General features: G+C 34.0%; 1 protein-coding gene across 7 annotated transcripts in view; it reads left to right on the top strand.

The window, feature by feature from the left end:
* The window catches only part of LOC121424649 (dynactin subunit 1-like), a 74,530-nt gene that overhangs the window by 4,943 nt on the left and 55,628 nt on the right, over nucleotides 1-13,959 (top strand). For 2 of the 7 annotated variants that reach the window (XM_041620383.1, XM_041620381.1), the window contains exons 1-5: nucleotides 5,040-5,180; nucleotides 8,156-8,268; nucleotides 9,180-9,297; nucleotides 10,761-10,862; nucleotides 11,947-12,021. In XM_041620383.1, the coding sequence (XP_041476317.1) occupies nucleotides 5,106-5,180; nucleotides 8,156-8,268; nucleotides 9,180-9,297; nucleotides 10,761-10,862; nucleotides 11,947-12,021 (483 nt within the window). In that variant the 5' untranslated portion in view covers nucleotides 5,040-5,105. Of the gene's footprint in view, nucleotides 1-5,038; nucleotides 5,181-8,155; nucleotides 8,269-9,179; nucleotides 9,298-10,760; nucleotides 10,863-11,946; nucleotides 12,022-13,815; nucleotides 13,846-13,959 lie in introns of those variants that run through there. The other 5 variants (XM_041620380.1, XM_041620386.1, XM_041620385.1 and 2 more) reach the window with 5 other exon arrangements.

Raw genomic sequence — 13,959 nt, 5'->3', positions numbered from 1 at the left:
AGAAGCAATAAAAAAGAAAGGGTTAAAGGAGAGATGGAAAGGACAAAAGAGAGGAAGGAAGCATTGAAAGAAAGAAGAAAGGAATTAAGGAAGAAATAAAGGAAAGGTAAAATGATAGATAGATAGATAGATAGAAGGAAAGAAATAAATAAAGGAAGGAAATATGCAAGCAATATAAAAAAAGAAAAGGTAAAACAATAGATGAAAGGAAATAAAAAAGAAAGACAGAGACAGAGAAAAGAAGAAATAAAAAAGGTAAATAAATGATGGGTGGAAGGAAGAAAGAAACAAAGAAAGTAACGAAGAATGAAGGAAAGAAAAGGGTAAAAAGGAAGGAAAGAAAGGAAGAGAAGAGATGAATATAGGATGGATGGACTCAAGAATTAAAGAAAGAAAAATATCAAAAAAGAAAGGAAGAAGGAAGGAAGGAAAGAATGAAAGAAAGAAAGAAAGAAAGAGAGAGAGCGAGAGAGAAAAAAAATAATATAGAGAAAAATATTTTTAAAAGGATAGGAAGAATGAAAGAAAAAAGGGAAAATAAAAAAGAAAGATAGTAACAAAAAAATTAGGGAAGAAACAAAGAAAGATTAAAATGAAAGAAGGAAAGAAAGATAGGAAGAAAACAGAGGAAGAAAGCTAAAACTATCATCATAAATAATTTATCAATTTCTTTTTGGCTCAATTAAAATAGCTACGAAAGAAAGTCAGAAACCAAGTGTATCAACACACACATAAATGCATATGTGGGGCCAACTTGTATCCAGACGATGTCACCCGAAACCCGATCTGTTTGAACCAAACAGAAGTGAAAATTTATCCTTTTACTGCTTACAAATGACAGAGTTACTCCAATTTTTAGGAAATATGGACATTATAAGAGCCTTTCATGAGTATGAACCTTGAATTTTGACAGTTCTGTGAGAGATTTCTGCCAGAGTTTTATAGCCAAGCTTCCTTTCGCGCAGCCAGTAAAGAATTTACCACGTGAGTTGTGTGGCTGGCTAGCTACATATGTACACTGTATCTGCTCTAGTAGCAATTACGTGCGATTCATTCCGTGTGTATTCTGTGTGTGAATGACAGAATTTAGCGGGGGGGGGGGGGGAATGGTTTGCAGTGAATTTGATCATTTCTGGAAAAGTTATTGGCCCAACAATGGTTTTTATTACTGGTCATGTCGGACCCTTAAAATCTTGCTATTTTTGGAAAAATTACTGGCCCGACAATGATATTTTTTACTGGTCATGTCGGACCAGTAAATCTTCCTATTTCTGAAAATCTACCGGCCCGACAGTGATTTTTACCGGTCTGGGACCGTCGGACCGCCGCTAGTGTCGAGCCCTGGAACTTAAGAAAAGATATCCTTGTTTTCTGGGACAATCCTCAAACAGGAATGTACAAATGATACAGATTTACATCTACAATGATTTGGTAAATATGAGCTTTGATTTTAAAGACTTTCTCATGCAATAATTGTTTGCGGCAAAGTTTTTTAAAAAGAAGAAGGAAGATTGTTTCAGTTTTAAGATTGAGCATGGGATAGTAGGGGTAAAGTTCATGGACTTGGTGCACATTTCATCTTGAAGATGATAGGCCTACCTTTTTAAGTCTAGGAAAAAGGACCTGAAAAGCATTAATAGGTTCATTATCAATTATTCTATAACTTATTCATGGATAATCAATGGTCATTAAATTTGTTTCATTCATGTAAAGAGGTGAAATGTGAAATTTTAGCAGCATTTTGGATTTTTCTTCATACGGTCAAACAGTTTTAAAAGATGGGAAAAAAGGATTACCGGTAGCAGTTGCTTGAGTGGTGTTCAAATGTTTTAGTCCTTACTCTCATGGGATAGATCTTTCACAATTTAAAACTTTTTTATCAGGCTCTCCACTGAAAGGTAACAATATGAATAGTGTCAAGAGAGATGTTAGAGATGTTAGTGGGGGGCTTCATCCCCCCACTTTTTTCCAAAACCATGTACAAAAACCTAAAATTGACCATATGATTGTGATTTTTGTCTCACCTGCATAGCAGAGTGAGACTATAGGCGCCGCTTTTCCGACGGCGGCGGCGGCGTCAACATCAAATCTTAACCTGAGGTTAAGTTTTTGAAATGACATCATAACTTAGAAAGTATATGGACCTAGTTCATGAAACTTGGCCATAAGGTTAATCAAGTATTACTGAACATCCTATTAGAGTTTCATGTCACATGACCAAGGTCAAAGGTCATTTAGGGTCAATGAACTTTGGCCGATTTGGGGGTATCTGTTGAATTACAATCAAAACTTTAAAAGTTTTTGGATCTGATTCATGAAACTTTGACACAATGGTTATTAAGTATCACTGAACATCCTGTGCAAGTTTCAGGTCACATGATCAAGGTCAAAGGTCATTTAGGGTCAATGAACTTTGGCCGAATTGGGGGTATTTGTTGAATTACCATCATAACTTTGAAAGTGTGTTGGTCTAGTTCATAAAACTTGGACATAAGAGTAATCAAGTATCACTGAACATCCTGTTCACATTTTAGGTCACATGACCAGGGTCAAAGGTCAATGAACTTTGGCCATAATTGGGGTATCTGTTGAATTACTATCATAACTTTGCAAGTTTATTGATCTGACTTTTGAAACTTGGACCTAAGAGTAATCAAGTATCACTGAATATCTTGTGCAAGTTTCAGGTCACATGATCAAGGTCAAAGGTCATGTGAGATCAATGAACTTTGGCCGCATTGGGGGTATTTGTTGAATTACCATCCTATCTCTGTAAGTGTATTTGTCTAATTCATAAAACGTGGAAATAAGAGTAACCAAGTACATGTATCACTGAACATCTTGTGCGAGTTATAGTAGTTTTCAAAGTCAGCACTGCTGCTATGTTGAATCGCGTGATGCAGGTGAGACGGCCAGAGGCATTCCACTTGTTAGCATGGTCAGCCCCCCACTTTTGGCTAAGCCCCCCACTTTTGGCTCAGCCCCCCACTTTTGGCTCGCCCCCCCCTCTGAAAACCGTTCCACGGCCCCTGTTACCATTGGAGGTTGCTGATAAATTCCTTTACAGGGGAACTGTGGAATGATTTTGAGAAGGGGGGAGCGGAATCTCCAGTCCCCCACCACTATCCCTCCTGCTTTGGACATAAAATACTTCTCATTAATGAAATTTCCTTGCACATGGTAAGGGTGAATGTACATATAGGGGAAGGCGGGGTAAGTTGAGCATAGGGGCAAGTTGAGCCACCACCCCCAGACCCATAACGAATGAGTCAGACATTGTGGTGGTGTCATGTATTGATGGCCCATAGCATAACCCTAACCCCACCACATTGTTTCCAACTTTGAAACAAAAAGTAGTTTTTTAGAGGGGAAAATATGAATTTCAGCCAAAAAAGTAAAAAAGAGTGTGAAATAAATAAGTGCTTTATAAACACACACGTCTTTAAATATAATAAAGACATGATAACAACATTATTAGTCCAGGTATGGATCTTCATTCTTGTCATAGTCTTTTATATGATGGATGCATAATAAATGTGTGGATACAAAATTATCACACTAAGTTCGGACTGGGGTAGGTTGAGTCAAACAGCATGGGGCAAGTTGAGCCATGGTAATTCCTATGGTAATGTATCTTAAAAAACAAACAAACCATAAAAATCGATTGAAATGCAGGCTGAAAGGAGCAAATTTACATGACTGCTCTTTTCCTTTTACAGGATGTTAGTATTTATAGAGAATTAGCAAGTGAAAAGACTTTAAACAAAAAATTGACATGCTGGTTCTCCCCTCATACATTTTGTACATAGTTTTTGTGGCTCAACTTACCCCAAAAGGTGGCTCAAACTTACCCCATATATGGGGCAAGTTGAGCCATTTGACATCGGTTTTTTCAAAGGTCACGATGACTTTCAGTGTGGGGATAGAAAGTTATATATAGGTGGAAAATATTTCAGAAGAATTAAATTTCAAGGCAAGGTACTTATTTCGACAAGATTATTAATCATATCAATTCTAACATGCAAAAAGCAAAAACTGTCACAACTTACCCCACCTTCCCCTACATGTATGACAAAGATAAATGTGTATTAACTCACAAGCGCGCGTGTGTGAATACCAATCCAAGGTACCAGTGCATATTACAAATAGACCAAGACTCCGTTCTCACTACCTTCCTGGAACTATTTTACTGGAAACTAGTTTAACATGTAATGAGAACGGTCGAAGTGATCTTGTAAGTGATCTTCCAAACCGGTTCATAAAACTACCTCGCGATGTAGTTTTCAAGATCACTTTGCCTTGTTAAACTGACTTTAGCGTGAGGACAGAACAGTTTTTGCAGATTTTGAGCGAGCTACTCCACACACTGTGTCTAGAATGCCTGTGCTGCGGTTTTAAATTTCGCTTGAAACATGTCAACCCACTGAGAGCGTTCCCATAGCAACAAGATCGCTTTACATGAAGTGGTTTTGAAAACCACTTTTTTTATGTGATCAAATGGGAATGCTAGCAAAGCGGTCTCCCAAACTTGTTTCCTGAATCAGTTACCAGTAAACGAGTTTTAGAAAGCATAATGAGAACGGGGTCCAAGGGAGCACTTCATGAAAAGTTTTTGTCAGTCCGGTATATTAAGGTATTTGCCTTCAGCCAATTAGATACACAAGGATGCCCGGGAGCCTAGTCAGTGAAAGTCATTCAATTTTTCATGAAATAACTCCTCAGTATACTTATTCATTGCCTGACACCTAGTAACAAGGTATTTTACTACATGTGTTAAAGGAATGAACTACACCTATACAATATATGTACTTGCTGCTACAATATGTCTGCAAAGATTACAAGGTTGACTTGAATAACATTTGTTTGGAAAGTATGCATGAAATTTGAATAGGGTTTATTCCAGTAAATGGCCTTTTGAGGTTCTGGTAATCTCATTCTTATTCAGAGAGGAGCCTGTGTATTTTTTTTTTACAATTCAAGCATCAATTCAAACATTGTGCACTACTACACTAGGTTGGGCATATATCCACTGTATTGTCAGCAGTTGACTTGTGCATGTTCAGGTTCAAGTTTACGAGTGCAGTTTGTGAAAATCGTGTTTGAATATGGCAACCCAGGAAAATGATCAGGGTGATGTGTTTCCAGATTCTACTCTCCAGTCCACTCCGAAGGTTTCATTGGTAAATGATTACATTTAAAGATGACAATTTAGGGAAACTGCAACTGTTTGTAATTAGTTGGCGTTATGGTGAAATGGGAAACCACCGTTCACTTCGTACAGCAGCACTTTATTCAGTCACAAGCACTGGTTCCCTGTTTGCACCTCCATTCACTTTTTGTCTCACCTGGACAAAGTTTGGCAGAGACCTCGTGATCACTTTTTCTTTTGGTCTGTTAGTCGTATTGTTTGTTAGTTTGTGAGTACATTTAAATAATACTGCTCTCAATAAACACATAATGCCTACAAGTCTCTATGTGTGAGGGAAATGGGAAATATGTTTAGAATTATAGATATAATTTAAACATTAAATATATTATTAACATCAAAGAATGTTAAAATATAGATTAAAGCTACATTCTGAAATAGGTGGGTTTTTAATTTTACTTTGAATTGCTCAAGCTGGTAATATTTTGTAAAGTTGGTGGGAGAGAATTCCATTGTGCTGGTGCAGCTTTCTGGAAAGCCTGATCTCTATATGATTTCTGTGATGATTACTGTATTCATTGTGTGAGCTATAAGTTAGAGCAGTTGTGCATTGGAGAAAAAACTGGAAAATAATAGAATTTGCATAATTTGATATCGTTGTCAACATCCTTAAATTTATAGGGATGATGAGTGTCTGATGCCATACTTATTTGCTTTTCAACTTTTTATGAAATGATGAAATTGTTTTGAGAAAATGCTTGATCCTAAGCTAGATTTCAAGATTAAAAAAGCATATACAGTGTAAATGACTTGTTGGAAATGATCTTCATAAATATACAAATTGAAAACAAGAATTTGATTAAACTGAAGATACATTGACATTGAAATATAACAAGATCCAAAATATTTAAACAAAATGAGGAAATATAGAAGACTGGAAAATGCATTTTATAGATCATTACATTTGATGAATAAAGATATTTCCTATATAATGTCTTTTGAATGCTGTCCTATAAGGAGTCTAGAAGGTTACTCCATGTAATATTGAATTTCATCTGTCATGCATATGGATGTATTTTCATTTATTCTTACTTAACTCAACTTTATTTTTGTGTACAAACATTCAAATTAAAACATTCAAACATTCAGTTTCTTACAAAGCAATCATTAGAATGGCACATTTTGGAGTCATTGAGATCCACATTTCTATTGCAATTTTGTATTTTTCACCTTTTTAAAAAAATATACTTAAAATTATATTTCTATATATTATATTTTTTTAACTTCTGACTGGAAAAGGCAACTTTTTCACATTTGTAATTTGTTGTCAGGGTTGGCGATTTTTTTTATTTTTAAAATTTTTTTTTTAAAAATCGGATTTTTATGATTTAAATCAGATTTTTTTTATTTTTCAAAAGTTCCTTCGAAAAAAGGGTAATTATCCCTCCCCCTTACTCTTACAATGACATCAGTATTGATGTTATACATTTCACCCCTAATATTGTTCTTAACCACATATTTTGTAATTAAAATCCAGTAAAAATGGACAAAAATAAATTTGAGGAATCATGTATCTGAACTTAATTCTATCACACATAGGCCTATGAAGGAATATTCCATAGGGAATTCCCAGTGAGTAGAGAAAATTTCCCTCTGGGATTTTTCATTCATATATTTAAAAAAATCCAAGAGAAAAAATCCCTTATCAAAACTGCCAACAAACCCTTTGCCAATTACTAGTATTCATGTATATTGTAAGAGAAATAATTCAAATCAATGATTTTTTTTCAATTAGTCACAGCTTTACAATAGTCAAAGAGAGACTACAACTGTATATTTTTAGGATATTTTTAGGTTGATAAAAAGCTCTTCTCTTGCTACAGTTATAGATGCAAAACTCTCAGTTTTGGAGAACAATATAAGAGATAGCTTAGTCAAAGGGTGACTATACTACATTATGTTACTGTGATTTTTTACATTAATCTACAATTTTTATTCCCATATTCTCTACAAAAAAATCTGTTTGATCCATGAAGTATGAAAAAAAAATCTACTTACTTTTAACTTAAAGGATAAAAACTGCAAAACTGCTTAAATTACAACATATGTATTACAAAAAGAAGTATTTTATTTTAAATGAGACACAGCTTACAACTGCCAATGATTGTAACTGAAGTACCTGCATCTTAACAATTAAATGCAGTGTTAAATGTTTATTCTGAGTTTTGCAAATTGTTGTTATAGAGCTCTTTCCATTATTACATGCAGATACAAAACTTCCATTATTTGTAGCACTGAACATAAAATGGGCTGCAGTGACTTAAAAGGTTTATAAGAGAAAGCTTTTCTCAACAGTCAAATTATGACTGTACTACATTATGTTAATGTGATTTTTATAATTATGTTATTTAAAACATCAAATGTATGATAAATGTAACAATACGAAATAAGAGGCATGTTAAATATGTTGATTACATGCAGGTATCATGTTTTATTTTACATGACAGAAGTTTCTCATTGACTTTTATATATTATATTTTTTTTACAAACTGCTCTCTGAAAAGTCTTTGGATTATGTGAAAACTTTATGTTAAGAAAGAAATTGACTAATAATAACTGACAAAGAATGTAAAATTTCAGAAGAAAAACTCGACATAATTTACAAAAAATGAGTACCTATTGACAACATACATTTGTAGTTTTTAAGGAATTACCTGATTTTATTAATTTGATTTTAATTTGTTTTAAGTAGATATGAAGACTTTGTTGATCTTTTGTTGATATAAAGTTAATTCAAAGTTTTTCAGTTGACTTGAAGAATTAAAACTGCATTGAACAAATACTTTGTCCATGATTTGTACATTTTTCAATGGAAGTGATTTAAATCAATGATTTAAAAAAAAAATCATGGTGATTTAAATCGCGATTTAAATCACGATTTAAATCAACGTGATTTAAATCCGTCAACCTGGTTGAATTACAAGAAAATTCATTTTATTCTATTTGCAGAGAGAAAGACAGAGCATGGCTGAGAAGCCAGTCAAGATTGGCACCCGGGTAGAGATCATCGGGAAAGGATGGTTAGGAAAGGTAGCATTTGTTGGAACAACAACTTTTGCAGCGTAAGTAATATTGTATTTTTTATTATATTTATATTTTTGTGGAGGGGGGAATTGTCTTTCAAGGGGTAGGGGGCAAGAAATCAATTATTGTACAGTAATGTTATTTTTTTTACAAATAAAAGTCACACAGCATCCCAATGCCATTATCAGTGCATGCAATTATAAATGCACAAATATCCAATGAGGATATCGCAAAGTACAGTAATTCGTATTACCGTACATTAAAGCTAATTCCCTAGGTATAGCACTATTGAAATTATTACAAGAAGCAGCCCTTCACCTACATTCAACACAACCCTTTCACAAGGTAAAAAAAAATCGTATTTGAATTATTCCAGTGAAAAATACGGCTAATAACGAATATGTAGCATGTGTGAAACCAAACTAGAACATGATAAGAATCACAAATGCTATTAATCACAGTCACGATTACAATAGCAATCACCATTACAATTATGTTCATGAATCACATGTGAAAAGGCCCACATTGTACTGCAAGGAGCATTTTATTTATGTTTAAAGTGTTTATTTTGTTGACCTACATACATGTGTAGCAATAAAGAGAAAAAAAAATGTAATTCATTTCTTTTTAATCAATTTCAATACAACAACCTTAATGCTCACTCCATTTATTCAGTTTGATATACAATGTAGATGTAATAAGTCTTTCTGTACATACATGTGTGTAACAAAGGTGTTTTAAACATTTAGGCAATACAAATCTTCAATATAATCTTAAAGCATAAAAAGGAAAATAAACAGTAATTATAGAAGTATTGGAAGAAAAGATGAGAAAAACACCTGAAAAAAGATTAGGGTTCCCTTTTTGCCAGTTACATCTATGAACTAAGAAAAAAAAAATGAATTTAATTATCTTAATTGTTATTCATTCTATGAAATATTCAATACAGAGGCAAATGGATTGGTGTTGTACTGGATGAACCGAAGGGAAAGAACAATGGAACCGTGCAAGGCAAGAAGTACTTCTCATGTCCTGATAATCATGGGATTCTTATTCGACAATCGCAGGTAGGTGAACAACATGTATCATGAAGGTTTGCTACGGCTTTGGTTGTGTTCAATGTCGGTTTCCATATTTAAACGCCAACATGAATCATGACTGAAAACATGATTACAAAACGCTGATATAATGAGAAACAAAGGGTGTGTTCAATGTCGGCCATTCCTGGTCGTAAAAGTAAACATCTTTCAAATTACTATTCGGAGGAAAATTTAAATGTCGAAAAAGATGCGTTTGTAAATGCGATCACCTCAGTTTGTATGACCTTCAACATCACGAATGCAACATTGAACACAATTGAGTTTTGAAACGTCTTTAAATTTTCTCTCGCAGTGGAAGCCTATACACAAGCAGGTGCCAATTTGAACTTTATTGTGATGGGTCAAACTGCGCAAAAAAAGAGTGGACAAATTTAAGACGATCAACATGTAAACAGCTTTATATTTTTGACACTGAATAGTGCAATGCTGATGGTGTTTGTGTTCGGTGTTTTAAAATTGAGTTTTCAATCATGATTCATGTTGCTGTTTAAATTTAAAACTCGACATTGAACACCTAAAAGTTAACATTGATATTATATATGGCTATTGGTTTCCTTTATCAAGAACTTAGTCTTCATTTTGCTGCACTGCATCCAGGCTCAGTGAATGGGCACCGGGCTATGATTAATTCCTTGAATGCAACTCGTGCTGAGAATAACTGCATGTTTTCTAAACCCAAGGAAGTAATGATATTATAATAACAAGTTGTGCCTCATAATGGAATATTACACAGATACTGCCTGCCTAGAAAGAAGTTAAATATAACATTTCACTTTCCTGAGGGAGTTATAGTTTTCCCCAAATATTTTGCCCAATTGGCACTTGGAGCTGAAGGAAATTATATTCCCAAGGGGAAAATATAGTAAAGGAGGGGAGATGAAGTGTTATTTATAACAGTCTATGTCATAATAAAAAAAGAATCGTAGCTAATGCGTACATTGAGCAAACCACAAATTTATGCAGGTTGTAAGAAGTGAGTGACATTACCCTGATTATAATGCCATTATAATTACTGTGCTTACATAAAAATCTAGAATATAACCAACATGATCCTTGAAGCTCTTGTCATGTGATCGCTTTTTGAAGTATCACTGATTCGAACGCATATAACCTTTGTAGTAATAATATTACAATATTTCTAGATAGACAACATCTTCTTAATCTGCATTGTCATTTGTCATCACAATGCAGTAGTGTGATCAGCCACTATACTTCGTAGGCCAATATTTTAGTGTATAGATAGTTTAGTGAATCGGGATTAGTTTGACATATTTTCATGATTTGAATTGTGCTTGTTTTATTACTTTTAATAAACATGCATGCATTATACTGATTTGAAATTCAGCAAGCACATGAACCTCTGCAAAAATTCAGCTTATACTGTATTATTATTAATTTTGATATCTTCTATTATGTATTACTACTTCCAGGTCAGTATCTTAGATGATGGAGACCGCACCCCTTCACCCGTAACCACGCCCGCTTCATCTAGCAGCATTCCGAAACCTTCCGCAGCCAAGGGCAAGGTTGATGTAAGTCCTTGTTTTTCTCTCTTTATATAGGTAATCCTGCAGCTGTCCTTATCCTATTCTCTCTTTAAAGCCCTTTTTGTACTGTAGGTAGAATGTAATCAAAAGTCCTTTTTGCATTTTCTATCCTCTACCCCTCCCCTTCTCCCTTGTGTTCACAGTCACACCAATGATACAGACTCCAAACTGGGCCCCGTAACACAAAGGTTAGCGATTAATTGTTAATTTGAAAGACCAATTCTGATTGGTTCCTAGTCAGTCTAGTAAGCAAAATGTGCATGCAACGATAATCCTGATAGGCCATTTCAATTAGCGATTAATGGCTAACCTTTGTGTGACCGGGGCCCAGACCAGTGAATGACACGATAGCTTTCATTGCTTTGGAATCGATTATGTTGGTGGGACTGTTTCACTAACTTAACATCTGATTTGTTGTGAGTTTTGCCCTATTCATTTGTGTAGATAAATGGACTATTTGGGTGCTATCATATTCTATGTTCTCTCCTCTACTTCTATAAAAAGAAGACATGTGTCGGGATTTGTTACACCGTGTTTGCTGTGATATTCTACACTGAATTGAATCACCCGATAACCTGTATGTTAATGATCTATTGCCTTTTCTCTGTCACTTTGTGTGTGTTCTGACACTTTGCACGATGGAGACTCTGAAATATTTTCTTTCAGATAAAGCCTTTTCTTCTTTACACTATGCATTAATGTACTTCTCAAAACAGGGTTATTACTGTGGATCAAAGTGGTAATTGGATAAATTTTATCGGTACCACACTAACTTGTTCTGGGTGTTAACTTTAGTTCATGAAACATGTAAGATTTAACAAAAAAAGAGAGACTTTGCTGATTGTTGAAGTGTAGGATGAATCCATGATAAAAAAATAAGTGATTATAATAGGCAGGGGGCTTCTTGTAAGAAAATTCTAATATTTTCTACTTGTGCATTATGTACATGTATTTACCTTGTATATATTTGATAAAATTGAAAATGGAAAAATTTGATTTTTCTATCCTTTAAACAATAAAAATGCTGAATAGTCATCAGATCATGACAGATACTTGAATAATTTTACAGAGTGCCTTAGCGTCCAAGCAGTCGAGAGCTGCAATGTACGCCAAAAAGTTGACAGAACGCAATTTAGAGAAAAGTGTGAGTCGGCATGCATATGCAGGAGAATGCATCAAGCATGGCATGTCAAATTTTCTGTTTTTCATCACAAAAATATCTTCTTTGAAATTTATCTTCATGATCCACACATATTTATCTTTCATTAATTTCATATCTCATTCATGACCAGCCCAAATAGAATAAGATTTTTTTTTGTTGTTATTAAAGCTTAAACAGTGTCAAACTTTGTGATACATTTACTGTAGGGGAAGGCGGGGTAAGTTGAGCATAGGGGCAAGTTGAGCCACCAGCCCCAGGCCAATAATGAATGAGTCAGACATTGTGGTGGTGTCATGTATTGATGACCCATAGCATAACCCCTAACCCCACCACATTGTTTTCAACTTTGAAACAAAAAATAGTTTTTTAGAGGGAAAAATATGAATTTCAGCCAAAAAAGTAAAAAAGAGTGTGAAATAGATAAGTGCTTTATAAATACACATGTCTTTAAATAATAAAGACATGATAACAACATTATTAGTCCAGGTATGGATCTTCATTCTTGTCATAGTCTTTTATATGATGGATGCATAATAAATGTGTGGATACAAAATTATCGCACTAAGTTCGGACTGGGGTAAGTTGAGCCAAACAGCATTGGGCAAGTTGAGCCATGGTAATTCCTATGGTAATGTATCTTAAAAAACAAACAAACCATAAAAATTGATTGAAATGCTCGCTGAAAGGAGCAAATTTACATGACTGCTCTTTTCCTTTTAAAGGATGTTAGTATTTATAGAGAATTAGCAAGTGAAAAAAATTTAAACAAAAAATTGACATGCTGGTTCTCCCCTCATACATTTTGTACATAGTTTTTGTGGCTCAACTTACCCCAGAAGGTGGCTCAAACTTACCCCATATATGGGGCAAGTTGAGCCATTTGACATCGTTTTTTTCAAAGGTCACGATGACTTTCAGTGTGGGGATAGAAAGTTATATATAGGTGGAAAATATTTCAGAAGAATTAAATTTCAAGGCAAGGTACTTATTTCGACAAGATTATTAATCATATCAATTCTAACATGCAAAAAGCAAAAACTGTCACAACTTACCCCGCCTTCCCCTACTTTTCTACCAATTAAAGATCAGATAATTCAATTTACTATCAATCCAAGCAAAACTGTTTGATCGTTATACCTGTATGATGTACAATATTACTACCAAATTATTGCAGTCAGACTGATTGGAAATGATATTCATCAAATTAAAATAGCCTATTGAAGTACTTTTCAAAAGATGACTTTAAGCAATTGAACATACTTGATATAAAATACTTGATATTAACAATTACAATATCACTAATATGGACACCGATTTTTTCCTATTTTGGCCTCAATTTCCTTTAACATTTTCTTTTTCAAGATTGCATATGGAATATATTGTTTAAACATATAAATTATAATTTTTCATTTTATACACATATTTATTTAGTTTTCTAGCATGCGAAAAATTTACACTGCAAAGTTGCAAATTGCACTACATGTACACAACTTACATGTGATTGAAAGTGTATGAAAGCTGGGATACTATCAAACGAAGATGCATGACCATTTTCAACAAACTTTTAGATCATTAATTATGATCATCCTTCATAAAATTGTAATATCATTTTCCAATTGATTATTTTTTCATGATTCATACAGTTTACAACTGAATGCATGCATTTATAAACCAGTGTAATCATTTGATTGCCTTTTAAAGTTTAAAGAAAAAAAGAATAATAGAATTTCTCTTTGTGCATTTTGCCTGTAACTTTCTTTCATTTGTATTCTACAGAATAAGGGACAAAATCAAGGACCAAAAAAGGTGCACAATTCAGTTTACCATGTGCTTATATACTGTATAAAAGCAATAATGCACACCCATGGCATCTTGTGAAAATAAAATGCACTTCATTTATACCGTACCACATTCGTATTG

This window comes from Lytechinus variegatus, chromosome 12, assembly GCF_018143015.1.
Source record: "Lytechinus variegatus isolate NC3 chromosome 12, Lvar_3.0, whole genome shotgun sequence".
Lineage (NCBI taxonomy): Eukaryota > Metazoa > Echinodermata > Echinoidea > Temnopleuroida > Toxopneustidae > Lytechinus > Lytechinus variegatus.
The sequence above is the reverse complement of the archived record's forward strand: the minus strand, read 5'-3'. Positions and strand labels throughout refer to the sequence as shown.